This window comes from Vicugna pacos, chromosome 2 (assembly GCF_048564905.1).
Source record: "Vicugna pacos chromosome 2, VicPac4, whole genome shotgun sequence".
Classification (NCBI taxonomy): domain Eukaryota; kingdom Metazoa; phylum Chordata; class Mammalia; order Artiodactyla; family Camelidae; genus Vicugna; species Vicugna pacos.
The window spans coordinates 22,506,261-22,521,863 of NC_132988.1; the positions used below are offsets into that span (position 1 = coordinate 22,506,261).

Below are 15,603 nucleotides of genomic sequence, written 5' to 3' on the forward strand. Positions count from 1 at the left end.
TCAGGCAGGGTTTCAAATAGCAGACCCTGGCTCTGTGCTGAAACTCACTATGTAAATCAATGAGGTGCCCTCCCTGCCCTCACGAAATTTAGATTCTGTTGGGGAGATGAGAAAAATAATACAACTAGTGGCAACCTAAGGTAAATGGTACCAAGTGCCACATACGGTATCTCATGACAGTTCTGAAATATCAAGAGCCACAACAATTTTTTTCACTTTCATCACTGCTGTGTCTCCTGCACCTGGAACAGTGCCTGGCATATGGTAGGCGTTCTGTCAATATCTGTTGATTGAATATCAGATACAAATAAAAGTGTGATGGTAGTTTAGAGCCAGGAGAGAGGCTATACCTCTGAGAGTCAACAGCTTTGAATGGAAGTGCGATCCTATTTATTCCAAAAGGCTGTCTCCCACAGATCCTGGGGCATGTTGGTTGGGAGTGGTTGGGGAAGGGAAGCCTGTTGCTTGCACTGCAGATGGTGAGTCCTGTTGTGGATGAGAAAGGGCCCTGGTTGTCCGTGACTGTCTGCTGGTCACATTGATTGCCCACCTGCAACAAAGGTGTAGAAATTTCCTGGAATGCAGCTTTGCCTTCCTTCCGTTTCTGGTTCCATTTGATGTTCTTACTTTCATGTTTCTTTTGCCTCATCTTTCTCACTGTAGGGGTTCAAGGGACTGGGGGGCTGATCTGAGAAAAAGACCACAAGAGGCGACCACACACAGCCAGCTTTGTAGATGCTGGGTGGTGACTGGACAGGTTGCAATGAGAGGGGACATCCTCCCAGCATGAGACCGTTCAGAGGCTTATCACCGTCCAGAGGAGTGAAGGGCAAGGGAACTTGTGGGAAAGAGAGGGATCAGAAAGGGGCGGACAGGTCTAGGTGATGTGTAGTGTGGGAGGAGTCTCTGGGCCAAAGAGCTCCCAAGGACAGCTACATCTGGTGTCTTTATGGTCCTGGGTTTATCCATCTACTCCTAGTAGGTGTGGTGAGGTTTCATGGGTTACGCAGCAGACTCGGAATGGCTAAATCTCTGCTCTATTTGGGCTATTTAAAAAACAGTGGGATGTGTAAAAATTTTTTTATTTTTATAGTTCTTTTTAATTTTTTAATTATTATTATTTTATTAATGGTGGTACTAGGGATTGAACGCAGGACCTCCTGCATGCTAAGCACGTGCTCTACCACTGAGCTATACCCTCCCCATCTACAATTTTGAGTTTGGTGCGGGTGAGCTTTTGAGGTAACAGGTCTCAGCCCACAGTGAAGAGATAAACAACCCAGGGGCCAATACACAGAGGCCCTCTTTGACTCACTTATATAACACTCACCTGTTTTTAATTCAAGACATCTGGCTATATTTTTGTGTCTTTATAAGGGACTTTAAATCCTTTTTTTCATCTAAGATAAAGGAAAAATCAATAAAGAGTGGACCTGCCTGGTGCTGCCCACAACTGCCTCTTGCAATACTGGTGTTCAGTGTTTGCCCCCATCCAGGTGCCAGGGGTGCCTTAGGTTGTTTTCATGTATGTGGCACTCAAATCATGAATTTTAAGGATAAATGAGTTAATGTCTCCAGTGTCATTTGAGCTCTCGGGAGGAAGGTCCTTTCTGTTTTTATTTTTTTATTTTTAAACTTTTATTATTATTTATTTTACGGGAGGTACTGGAGATTGAACCCAGGACTTCATGCATGCTGAGCACGTGCTCTACCACCTGAGCTATATCCTCCCTGCCAACAAGATCCTTCCTAATGTTCGCGTTCTTGTTTTCTGCAGGTTGACAGCAGGGACTGGGCGCTCAACGGGAACACCCTCTCCCTTGATGAAGAAACGGTCATTGACGTGCCTGAGCCCTACAACCATGTATCCAAGTACTGTGCCTCCTTGGGACACAAGGCAAATCACTCCTTCACTCCAAACTGCATCTACGACCTGTGAGTATGACACCGGGCTGCCAGTGGCCAGGGCGGGTCTGTGCCTTGGGGCCGCGGGAATGAGCAGGGCACCGAAAAGGTGTCATCCCGCCCCGGTGCAGACCGCTCCGTCAGAATATCTGAGCATCCTCTGCCCAGGGCCTCGTGCTTATGACTGGAAACTCAGAGTCTAAACAGCCCCACCCTTGGGCTTTGGCAGGCAGGCTAAGAAATGGAAAAGTGGTAGAAATGTTATGGAAACACTAGATTTAATGATCGCTGTTTTATTGTGGCTGTTTTGTCTTTCGGTTGTCTCATTCTGGAAACCTAAGGATCCTGTTATTTGAAGTCATGGTACAAATTGAAATTACTCTGCACAGTGGAAATTAGGCGATCCCTCTATGATATAAAAGGAAGGAAGACAATAAAATCTCAAGCCTAGAGCATGAGGTCTTGGTGTTGGGGAAAAACTGTAAAATCAGAGTCCTTATCATCTGGCAATCAAGAGGAATGAAATAGTGACACGCTACAGCATGGATGAGCCTTGAAAACGTGCTCAGTGCAAGAAGCCAGTCACAAGAGACCATGCAGTATATGATTCCATCGATATGAATGGTCCACTCTAGCCATAGAGACAGAAGGCAGATCAGCAGTTGCCAGAGCTGAGGGGGGGATGGGGGGGTAGAGGTTGATGGCTAATGAGTATGGAGGGTCCCATTACGGGTGATAAAAGCTTCTAAAATTAGTGCTGATGGTGGCACAACTGAAAACTACTGAATCATACACTTGAAAAGAGTGAATTTTATGAAATGTGAATTTTATCTCCATAAAGATGTTATTTTTTAAAAATCAAATAATCCAACCTCCCTCTTGGTTTGAGCCTCCCCTTCCAACTCCTCAGTGAACCTCTTCTTGGAAACCTCCATGATGAGGGGCTTAGCGTTATGCACAAAGGCGGCTGGCTGTCTGAACAAACAGATATTATGGAATTAGCTGTTGGGCACTGATGATTATAAAGTTCTTTCTGTTGAGCCCAAATGGTTTTCCCTGTAACATCCAGCCCTAGGCCCTAATTATCTCCCTTTCTTTCTTATGTACAGTGTCAGTCTGTCTTCTGCTTAGCAGCCCTACAAATATTTTGGTAGTTTTCATGTGCCCCCTGAAGGCTCTCTTCCCAGTCAGGCGCCTCTGACTAGTCCTTAAAGCACACAGCTGGGATTCTCTGGAAGCTCATCGCTGCTGTCCTTAGCTCAGCCTGAGAATGCCAGTTCCTCCTGGGAGCCAGGCAGCCGTGTGCAGCCTTTTCTGCTCAGCTGTGGTTTGCGTCCCAGCATCCTCTAGCTTGTTAACATAAGCAGGATCAGATCATGTGCATTTAATCTGAAAATTGCCATGATTTGAATGTCCCTTCTTGTATCCCTGAGATGGCTTTAAAATTGCTCTGGCAGTGACTTGCTCTCCTTGGCAGCCACTAACAAGTACTGAAGCTACAACTTCTGTTTAAAGGGCGGGTAGAAATGGCAAAGGACATGTGTCATGTGAAATGAAACTGACACTGTTATTAACTCCAAGGCTTTCATGGCCAGCATGAATTAGGCCAAATCATCGTTCCAGGCTGCACACAGCTTAACAACAACCCTTTAAAGCAGTGGTAACTAACGATAACAAATGCTACTTAGCTCCTTAAAACAAATGAGTCCTGTGATTTCATTGCAAGGACATGATTTTTCTCATCAAAACAAGAGAGCACAGGAGACAAGAGAAGGAACCGTTTGTGCAAAGCCACGTCCCTGTTTAGAGTTTTTTTCCAAGCTTCATGTGAATGATTAGTTATCTGGGGTCATGGGGAGACTACCTGAAAAATAATCAGATCTGACTCATGGCATTCATTTGTTTCTAAAATCACCAGTATTGTTATGCACACTTTAACACAAACAGAACAACACTTCTGGAAGCTGTTTTAACTGTAGTCTGGTACAACGTGCCAAGGGGACAGATAGACAGGATCTACTTTCCTTGTTGTAAATATAGGTAACTTATCAACAAGAGGCCGAACTACATGGCCCAGAGGTTTGGTCTGAGGGCTAATCGTGCGGCCAGTGTTTCTTGAGCACTTCCTCTGGGTGGGCGCTGTGCTCAAGGCTTCTGTGCATGATCTCATTCAATCCTCCCAGTAACTCCATGGGGCAACTACTATTACTGCTGATCCCAGATCACCAACAAGAAACGCAGGGCTCAGGGGGAGGGTATAGCTCGGTGGTCGAGTGTGTGCTTAGCATGCACAAGGTCCTGGGTTCAATCCCCAGTACCTCCATTAATAAAAAATTAATAAATAAATAAACCTAATTACCCCCCCCCAAAAAAAGGAAAAAAAACCTTAGGGCTCTTGGTCAAAGTGGAGAAGCACTCTTAACTGTTGTGCCTTAGGGCTGCCTTGAAGAATCAACACCTGAGACTGAGTTCTTTCTTTTCAGTCTGTCCATTTTTTACTGCCTGAAAAGAAGGATAATGAGCAAGAAAATGACCAGAGAACAATACGAGAAGTCTTAGGCTTCTCATGGGATTTTTTCAGTGAATCAGAAGGTTAACTAGAATTCCTATTTCAAGGGTATTATTTTTTCATTTGAAGTGTAGTTTGCTTACAGTGTTGTGTTAGTTTCAGGTATACAGCAAAGTGATTCATTTCTATATGTTCATATATACACATGTATATTCTTTTTCATATGCTTTTGCATTATAGGCTTCTACAAGATATTGAACATAGTTCCCTGTGCTATACAACAGGACCTTGTTTATTTTATATATGGTAGTGTGTTATCTGTTAATCTCAAACTCCTAATTTATCCCTCCCCCGACCTTTCCCCTTTGGTAACCATAAATGTTTTCTATGTCTGTGAATCTGTTTCTGTTTTGTAAATAAGTTCATGTGTAATATTTTTTAAGATTCCACATATAAGTGATATATGATTATTTGTCTTTCTCTGATTTACTTCACTTAGTATGATAATCTCTAGGTCCACCCATGTTTCTGCAAATGACATTAATTTATTCTTTTTTATGGCTGAGTAGTACTCCACTGTGTGGAGTATTATTTTTTAACAAAATATTTAATATAGAGACAGGGAGTTGTGATTTTCATAAGGAATTCCCACATTCCTGGCTAAGTGATGTCCTCGGTGATGGAGCATGTCTGAGAGCTGTGCGTGGCCGAGTTCTCCCCAACTCCCGTGCGTGCTGACCCACATGGAAACTGGTGCAAGTTGCCTCCTCGATTTGTGCCAGGCACTGTGTGAGGTGTTTTATTTATGTGACCCTATTTTGTCACCACGAAGACTCTTGTAGGGTAAGGATCACTGGTGTTATCATGATTTTGCAGATGAGGAAAGTGAAATTCAGAGACACAGGTGAGCTTTCCAGAAGGAGGCAGTAATAATGGATAGAACCAGGACTCACACCAGAGTCTTCGGACCCAAATCAAATGTGCTTTGGACACAGAGGCTCCCTCGGAGTGAGGGTGAGATTGTCCCCACACCGCAGACATACTCCTCTCCCACCCAGTGCATGCCATCCAAAGCAGCGCCTGGAACCTTCTCCTTTGGTGTCTCAGTGCCCTTTGTTCAAAATGGAACTGTAAATGAGCGAGACTGATTTGACCAGATGCATACAGAAGTAAGGTTAGTATTCTGGTCGTGCCTTCCATGTGTCCGTTTTGGGTTTCGGCAGCTGCTAGCGGAGACCAGTCTATTAATACTTCCTTGGCTCCTGTTCTCCAGCAGGGAGCTGTGCAGGTGAGCCAGGCTGGGAGCCTCCGGCAGAGGAACAGAATCACAGCGTTAGCCTGGCTTCTGAGAGGTTCTGAGAGGCCTCGTTATGGGATGAGATGCCGCTCCTTTCACAGGATGCTTCACAGGAAATAGGAAAGCAGCGGGATGGCAGAGCAGTCTCCGCTCTCCTCTGGGAAAGACATCGTCATCTACTTTTATGCTAGAAAATAACTTTCTCTCTAGTACAGAACGGGATACAGAGTCTTTTGCTTTTGAAAAGGGCTCTTTCTTACAACTCCAGGATTGCCCTGGTAAAGCCTTGCCCCGAGGCACAGCCAGGTAGTCTGATGCCACAGGCCAGACGAGCTGAGGTGCTGACACTCTGCACTGTCATTAAAGACACACTTTCAAGACATGGAAGCAACTTAAATGTCCATCGACAGATGACTGCTTAAAGAAGATGTGGCATCTATGTATACACAATGGAACACTACTCAGCCATAAAAAGAGTGAAATAATGCCATTTGCAGCAACATGAATGGACCTAGTGATTGTTATACTAAGTGAAGTAAGTCAGACAAAGACAAATACCATACGATATCACTTATATGTGGAATCTAAAAAATAATACAAATGAACTTATTTACAAAACAGAAACAGACTCACAGACATAGAAAACAAAATTACAGTTACCAAAAGGGAAAGTGAGGGGCAGATAAATTAGGAGTCTGAGATTAGCAGATACAAACTACTATATACAGAATCAATAAATAACAAGGTCCTCCTGTATAGCACAGGGAACTATATTCAATAGCTTATAATAATCTATAATGAAAAAGAATGTGAAAAATAATATATGTGTATAAAAATCACTGTGCTGTACACCAGAAACTAACACCACATTGTAAATCAACTATATTTCAATTTTAAAAAAATGAATTTTTGTTCTGGACCCTGATTGTTAGTTTAGAAACAGAGTGCCAAATATGCTCAAAAAGGAAGATAGAGCCATGCTTTTTAAACTTTTGTGTACATAGGAATCACCTAGAGATGCTGTTAAAATGCAGGTTCTGATTCAGCAGGTCAGGGTGGAGGAGCCGAGTGTGTCCAAGCTGGGAGTGTCCAGCCACACTGATGCTGGCTCCTCTGTGGCCCACATGCTGAGGTCCTACCAGTGGTGTCCAGGGCAGAGCACGTGGGTGAGTCCTGCACCCGCCCTCTGTTGCTGCATCGGACCTCCTGGCCTGGCCCGGGAATGACCATGTGCCTCTCGATGTCTAGGTTTGTCCACCCCCGCTTTGGGCCCATCAAATGCATCCGCACCCTGCGAGCTGTGGAGGCCGACGAGGAACTCACCGTTGCCTACGGCTACGACCACAGCCCCCCAGGGAAGAGTGGGCCTGAGGCCCCCGAGTGGTACCAGGTGGAGCTGAAGGCCTTCCAGGCCACCCAGCAGAAGTGAAAGGCCTGGCTCTGGGCTTCAGAGACCTGGAATGGAAACTTGGATCTATGCACTACGTTCATCCGACAACGGGACAACCAGGGACTGCTCATGCTGTGACATCACATCCTCTCACTCTGCGTTCGCAACGACTTTCTCGAATACTAACTAGGTTTGACTGTATTACTCATACCAGATTTAAAATTAGCTAGCCTCGCAACGACGCCCTACTGAGAGGTATTGTCGAACACTTGACATCAGACAGCGTGATGTTCTTGGGTGGTTCAAGTCTAAATCTGTACCACGTTCAGAGATGCCAAATGATTAGACTGAAAAAGGGAAAAGGGGGTTTTTCAGTCATTTTTAGTCAGTGGTTTTTCCATGAGGTTTATTTCTATGGCCAATGCAAACCGTGTTATCACGCTTGCATACGCGCCATCTGGAGGAGAGAGAATTACTACATTTTTATTCTCTAAATGTAGTATAATTTGCCTTTTAACCTTTGATCTGTATCTTGCAATAGAATGGCTTTGTTTTCTCCCTAGCAAACAGAACCCCACTTTTTTGAGTCACTTCACCCCTTAGTCCTCTATCTTAGATATCTTTCACAAGAGAAAGCTTCCAAACAGACCTCGTGTCAGTGCCAGTGTGTAGGTCTCTCTGGCTCTCTCTATATCACTGTTTCACTATTATGTCCTGATATAAAGACCTGGCTCATAGGGCCGGGCTATTATTATAGAATTATTATTCTCGCATGTAAACAAAGATATCTTTGCTTTAAGATGTGAGAAGAAATGAATTTACTTTGTTTGCATTAAGTTATGGAAGAGTTGTAATATATACTTTAAGAAAGAAGAGAGGGAAATTAGTATTTCTAAGCAGTAACTGTGGCAATTTTGCAATATCTTTAATAGTGCTAGTTTTTTTTTTTCTCCTTGAGTACACATTAAATGTACATAACCAAGAGCAGTCTGGCTGGTAGCACAGTGAATTGAATTCAAAAGTCAAATAGCAAACTTGAATTCTCAAACAGAATTCAAATGTTCGTTGTTTTTTATTTTAATCGCTACTGTTAAGAGAGACATACTGATCACTAGGTACAAAGCAAACCTTAACGCTAAAACTCTTCATCATTGTAATTTCAAAGCACCTACCTGCTTCAAAGCCTCGTGAATTAAAAATAACACCTGTATAGTTTAAAAGCAGCGGTATCAATAGCATTTCAGCCATTTTGCTAGCCATGTGTAATCACAACCGCAGAAATAAGGAGAAAATCCCTGTTTTTTAGTTTAGCTAACTAGGTATGTAACATAACTGGGATTGCTCTGAATGAATTCTGAGAATTTGGGGGTTTTGTAAGCGCCCTCACCACAAGCCATAGCTACGTCTTCTTGAGATGCCTCTCGGAGGTGGGGGGAGGGGTCTGGAAAGCAGCACTTACACTGACCTGCAGCTGTCCGCAGGGGCATCTGTCACCAAGTCAGTTTGGTCTTGAAAGCTGAAGCCTTCCACACTGTAGTGATAATGGCCGAGTAGGGAAGGCCTGCTGGGAGCAGAAGGGAAAAGAAAAGGGCAAGAGGAAGTTTGCATTTCATGTCAGTTACACGTCACTCTGAGGAAGAACTTAACAAAAGTACTTGACCTGGGGCTGCTCACAACTTTCAGTTCTGACAGCTTCTAGGCACAGGATTCAGCCCTCAAAACAGTGACAGAAGTGGTCCTTTCCCTCTATGAGCTCCCCAGTCCCCAGCAGTGCAGGCAGCTAGGGGGTGGTGATTTCAGGGAGATGAGAAGTTATGAGGGCTGCCGGAAAGATCTTCCATGAAGAGAACTGATTAGAGTTTTCAGATGAAAGGGCACCAGGATAGGATCGCTTCTATTCTGTAGGAAGAGACCGTTCCAGAAACTGTGACAGACGGGCAGAGTCTTGGGACTTGTGTTCTGATAGGTGCTTTACTTCAAACAAGTCCCACAGTGAGTGACCGTCTTTGGGATGGAACGATGGCTGTGATTCACCCCAGTCAGTTGGGTCATGGAGCCAGGTCAGGGAGTCGGGGGGCGCAGGTCACACCTCGGATGCAGCTAAACTCCCAAGGATTTTCTGCCTGAGGCGATATTGTGCTGTGGAGGCTGAGGCTGCCGTGGGGTGTAATATCTATCCCAAGGGGCTACTCACTCACCCCATTCAAATGGAATTCTTTCTTTCTTTCTTTCTTTTTTTGATAAAAGTCATTTAAGAGTTGTCAATGAATCCATTTTACAAAGGAGATAGTGAACGGTAACTCTCTGGGTTTAAAACCGGGCAGTGTGTGTCTGTGAGGTTCAGACAAATCAGAGGAAGCAATACACCCAAGATGACCCACCCCCATCCTTCCTGCACTCTTCCTTGTCCTTCTGGCTCTTGTGTCTTCCACCGACCCTTCCTCTTTCTCTTCTGTCTGTGAGGATGCCTGGTGTTCCTGTATAACCACCTGCCAGCTGGCCCCTTCCTCTCTCCCTCCCCTCCTGCTGGTCTCTCCAGCTCTGTGTGTGTCCCTTGGACCCTCTCTCTTGCACCCTCTGCAGGTACCTCTCTCCATCACTCTGCGTCCATATCTGGCTCTGCTGTTCCCGTCCCCTTGTCTCTCTCTCACACACACACACACTCCCAGATGTAAGGCTTTGTCACAGGTTGGGCTCAGAAGGGGGCCTCGAGATTCACTGTGCTCTGTCGGTAGGTAGGTAAAACAGTCGAGGGGGTTGGGGTCCCAAAAGGAATTAACTGGTGAGGAAATAAGGCTCTGTTCCCTGTGTGAGCCAAAGTCTGACTGGGGGAAACCTGGGGATGTGTTTTTCTACTGACTCTGGACATCTGCTATGGAAGAAATTATGTCAGGAAGCAGGTAGTTTCATCAGCATCGTAACAGAAATGTGGACGATTCCATGTGGTGGGGAATAAAGAAGGAACTGTATGCTCGCCCCCAAAACGGCTGGGGCCGAGGAGGGCATACGATGCCATGGTCTCAGGAGATTCACTCAGAGCCGTCTCAGTCCAGCTCCTGCATGACTAGCTCTTTCCTTAGCTGCTTTTCTATGACAAAGTATTATCTTGTGTTAGAGTTAGGAATAGGAACTAATCTGTAGGAGTATGTCCACAAATGGGCATCTGAATGGACTCACAAATAAACAACTGTAAGGACTGAATTTCCAACACAAAGGATGATGAGATTAAAAAAGCAACAGGCAAGGAAGACTTGAGTTTCGCAGGACCTGTTCTTATTTTAACCTGCTTCATCCCTGGTCTGCCCGAGAAACTGAGAAGGAAACCAGTTGTTCAAGACCTCTTTGAACTTGACTGGGGCTGTAGTTAAACTGATTTGCCCTCTGGGGGTTCTTCACACTTGAAAAATAATTTCCTTGTCACCAACAACCTGAAAAGGCCAAAGTGGAGGCCAAGTATAACCATTTACAACATTTAACTGTAACAAGTGAAACTGCAGTGACTGTGAACAGTGAATTCAAGGCTTGTCTTCTCAGTGAGTCAGTATGTGGCACTTGAGTAAATTTCCTTTAATATATGAAATTTTAAATCACTCACTGCAAAATGCATTTAAGATCTTCCAGGAAAGGTATCGTTTTCTGTTTTGCTTTGTTTGAAGACAGTTGCCTCAAGTTTCTGTCTTAAGAGTAGTGATTTAGAATCCAGACATCTTTTGTTTTAGAAAAACAAGCAAAAACCATGTTGCAAGACTGATAGTTGTCATGTTTAGTTGCCACAGATCAAAGGTTCACAAAATATATTAAATTTACATCTACTTGAGATAACTTGATAGATTGGTTTTTTTTTCCCCCTTTGATCTTTCCCTTCAGGAATTTGAAGCTTCGGTGTCCATTTTGATTTTAAAAATACTAAATTGTAATGGTTTTATTTTGCCAAGTGTGTGCAGACATATTCAAAGCAATGACACTATTTCAAGCCATACAACTACAGGGATGGAAACCCTTTTCACAAATTTTAATGTGTTTGTATGTAAATAGATGTTTGTATGAAATATTTTCATGGTAGAATGAATATATTTAAATGAAGTTGAATTATTCCAGTGCTATTTAAACAAATTACAAAATTTTTTTGGTGAGAATTATCTGAGTCTATTGAGATAGAACGCAGATCAACTTTGATTTTTACAAAATCAAAAGCCTACAGATAACTCTGACTCGTGGCAACTTCCCCGTGTTGTTGCACCTGACGTGGAGAGAGCTCGTAGGCTTCCCCAGTGCCTCAGCCGCTTCCTGGTGGAAGTTAGGTGCTCGTGGAGGTGTGTCACCACCTTTAGTGACATCACTGCAGGCCTCTGGGGGCCTGTGAGTGACTCAGAGGCATTAGAGACACCGGTGCAGTTATCCGGAGCACAATTTCTTTGCAGGGCAGCAGAATCAGAAGCCAGACGTGGCCGTGTGAACCTCAGAACTGGGTTTCCTGGCCACCATCCACCGCCACCCTTACTGCCTAGTCTCACACGGCAGGGAGGCTGCCCTCAGTGGAGTTGGGGTTCAGACCCCAGGGTGGGACTTCACGGTTTTGCCAGCAGTCCCTGCCTCCTGGCCTCCACCTCGCAGAGAGGACGGAGGAGGGTGCTGCTGGCCAGGGGCCCATTTCTCAGCACAGTACACTTCCTGTCTCAGCTCTGGGAGACTATGCACCCAAGCACCCAACTTCCAACCAGAGAGAGACATCCTTGGATAATGCAGATCCCTGCTTCCTCTGTCTGTGACTTTACACATCATTGTTAGAAGTCGTTTTAACATCAAGACCAATCACATCCCTAGGACATACCTCCCAACTCCCCTGACTCTTACTGGAACACTCCTTTACAATGATATTCAACTTGAGTGGGTTTTTTTTTTTTTCCACTTCGGTCCTGGATATAGTGAAATGATAAATATGATGACAGATTTTCACTGTGTATACTAGCAATATGTACACACATGCCGATGTATCTTAACATACAATTTGGTTACATTTTGGATGACTGTCGTTAATCTCAATTCATGTATTGGGAAACTACAGGGACTACGTCATGTCTGCTTTTCATAGAAGAAAGTTGGGTTCATGGTTCTGAGTGCCCTACTTTAAATGTTTTTCCTCTTGGGTTTTCTGTATTCCCTTTTTTCCTGAAATGCATTGATTAGGTTGTGAGGTATGTTTAAGGACTGGAAGCCAGGGGAATGCTTTCGGCATTTATTACAACCAAAAGTTAACCTCATCACAGTTAACGAGCATCTTTGATTGGTCTTTTGTGGAATCTGAACTAAATCTACGAGCCTTATTCAATATCTATAATTCTATGATTTTTTTAAATTATGGGAAATTAATGAAAGATGTTTACATGAATAATGTTTGCCCTTACTGTGTTATGAATGAGTTTTTTGTAGTGTGTCTGGGTGCATGTGCAAGAGAGTAGGAAAAATGTTTCTGAAACAAAACTTGACAAATATTTGTAATGAAAAGTAAATTTAAAGATTGCTATAATTGCGCTATAGAAACAATGCAAGTATTAAACAAAATATACAATCACCTGTCATTGTCTTCCTTTGGGCAGAAAGGCAGTAACAATTCTCATGTCATGTCTACCCGTATATTTAAATTACTAAGCAAACTTTACATTTGAAGTTGTTTTAAAATATTATTAACCTTTACCATTTTCAAAGCATGATAGGAAGACCTGAGGGAGGGGTACGGAAAGGTTAGGAACTTATTGTGTACTTGGCATAATGCCACATACACCCATGAATCCAGAAAAATCAGCAACATCAGCCAAAGGTACCTGACTGACTACATAAATGTTAAGGGTATTAAACATAAATGAGATATGTGATCAGGGGGAATATCTGAAGAATGGTCACCTTCAACTCGTGGTTGAAGACATAGGAATGTTGTTAGGTGGTGTGGCACCTCTTGATCTTAGGACAGCTTTGAACCAAGGAAGCCAGGAATCCCTTCCTTCTGCCCAATCACGGTTAACATTCCCAGACTCTCGCCTACAACGTTCACAAAGCCAATGACAAAGCAGGTAGAAAAGTGCTTTGCTATCAGCTGGGCCATCTGCCCAGGACCCCAAAGCAGTGAGTTCTAGTAGGCTGTGCCAGGCCACAGGAGGCAGTGAGGGGTCAAACTGAAGTAGCCTGCGAGCCCTCCTGCTTTATTTTACCTCCCTCAGTTGCCCGTTCCTTGATCCTATCACACTTCCTTCCACTGAAGCAAGTGAGATGACTCAACCTAAACCAGTGCTGGCTTGGCTCCACCACCTGGACCAAGACACACCCACATGCTGGAGCTTCAAGGCAGTTTCACCTACTAACATACACTATTAATATTCTGCCCCCTTGTGGGGGAGAGGGGTGAGATGAAAATTTTGATATAACTAAGGTAAGTCTAAGAAGCTAAACTGGGCCAAGGGGAGGGTATAGCTCAGCGGTAGAGGATATACATAGCATGCACGAGGTCCTGGGTTCAATCCCCAGTGCCTCTGCTTTAAAAAAACAAACAAACAAACAAACAACAAAACCTAAACTCTCAAAAGTAAAGAATTTGGAAACAGTTGTAGGTTAAGATGGGTATGGACTCAAGGGTGGTAGAATAAGGCAACGTGAGGGACATTGAGACGCAGCTATTTTAGTTTCAGTGATGGTCCCACATAAACTTCTTACAGAATACCTGCCTTTGGATTTTAACATTCCAGACCATTTGGGCTGCTAATTCATACTAGACTTGAAATTATTTCAGTGGTCAGCTCTAGAATTAGAATTAGAGAACAATCATTCAGAAGGATTTTATGCATCTGACTGGTTGGGGGTTGTTCACTTAGAAAGTTCTGCCCCAAAAGTATTTTATAAAGCAAATGTTGCCTTTCTTATAAAAAAGATGATGCAAATTCCCCTACAACATATTGGTCTGTGTTTTTCTTAAAGTTTTGTTTCTTTGTGAAAACCCAAAGCCACAGTTTTGAATTTAGAGCTTCACTTCTCATAATGTACATAAAGACAAATGGCTCCATCTAGATTGCTACCAAATTTTCACTTTTGCAAGTATCAGAATGCTTCCAAGCTTCAAGAAACAAAAACCCACCTCAGTACAGCTGAAGCAATTTAATGCAATCCCTATCAAATTATTCATGTCATTTTTCACAGAACTAGAGCAAATAACCCTAAAACTTATATGGAATCACAAACGACCCAGAATTCCCAAAGCAATACTGAAGAAAAAGAATAAAGCTGGAGGGAAAACCCTCCTAGACTTCAGACAATACTACAGAGCTACAGTAATCAAAACAGCATGGTATCGGCATAAAAACAGACATATGGATCAATGGAACAGAACAGAGAGCCCAGAAATAAACCCACACAACTATGGTCAATCTTCGACAAAGGAAGCAAGAATATATGATCAAGAAAAGACAGTCTCTTCAGCAAATGATGTTGGGAAAACTGGACAGCAGCATATAAATCAATGAAGATAGAACACTCCCTCACACCATACACAAAAATAAACTCAAAGTGGCTTAAAGACTTAAATATAAGACAAGATATAGTAAACTTCCTAGAAGAAAACATAGGCAAACATTACCTCACATAAATCTTAGCAATGTTCTAGGGCAGTCTACCCAGGCAATAGAAATAAAAGCAAAAATTAACAAACAGGACCTAATTAAACTTATAAGCATATGCACAGCAAAGGAAACCATAAATAAAACAAAACAAAAACCTACGGAATGGGAGAAAATATTTGCAAATGATGTTACTGACAAAGGCTTAATTTCCAGAATATACAAACATCTCATACAACTTAACAACAACAACAAAAAATCCAATCCAAAAATGGCAGAAGATCTAAACAAGCAATTCTCCAATAAAGACACACAAATGGCCAATAGGTACATGAAAAATGCTCAATATCACTAATTATCAGAGAAATGCAAATCAAAACTACAATGAGGTATCACCTCACACCAGTCAGAATGGTCATCATTCAGAAGTTCACAAATGATAAATGCTGTAGAGGGTCTAGAGAAAAGGAAACTCTCCTACACTGCTGGTGGGCATGTAGTTTGGTGCAGCCATTATGGAAAACAGTAGGGATTCCTCAAAAAACTAAAAATAGACTTACCATATGAGCCAGCAATCTCACTCCTGGGCATATAACCAAAGGGAACTCTAATTCAAAAAGATACATGCACCCCAATGTTCACAGCAGCACCATTTACAATAGCGAAGACATGAAAGCAACCTAAATGTCCATCAACAGATGACTGGATAAAGAAGTGGTATATTTATACAATGGAATACTACTCAGCGATAAAAAAGAATAAAATAATGCCATTTGCAGCAACATGGATGGACCTGGAGATCATCATTGTAAGTGAAGTAAGCCAGAAATAGAAAGAAAAATACCATATAATATCACTCATATGTGGAATCTAAAAAAAGAAAAGAAAAGAAAAGAAAAAA

General features: G+C 42.9%; 1 protein-coding gene across 2 annotated transcripts in view; it reads left to right on the forward strand.

The window, feature by feature from the left end:
- SETD7 (SET domain containing 7, histone lysine methyltransferase) overlaps positions 1 to 12,673 on the forward strand; it is a 45,459-nt gene extending 32,786 nt beyond the window's left edge. For both annotated transcript variants that reach the window (XM_006200091.4, XM_031692169.2), the window contains exons 8-9: positions 1,778 to 1,935; positions 6,960 to 12,673. In XM_006200091.4, the coding sequence (XP_006200153.3) occupies positions 1,778 to 1,935; positions 6,960 to 7,140 (339 nt within the window). In that variant the 3' untranslated portion in view covers positions 7,141 to 12,673. The remainder of the gene's footprint in view (positions 1 to 1,777; positions 1,936 to 6,959) is intronic.
- Positions 12,674 to 15,603: the final 2,930 nt, after the last annotated feature.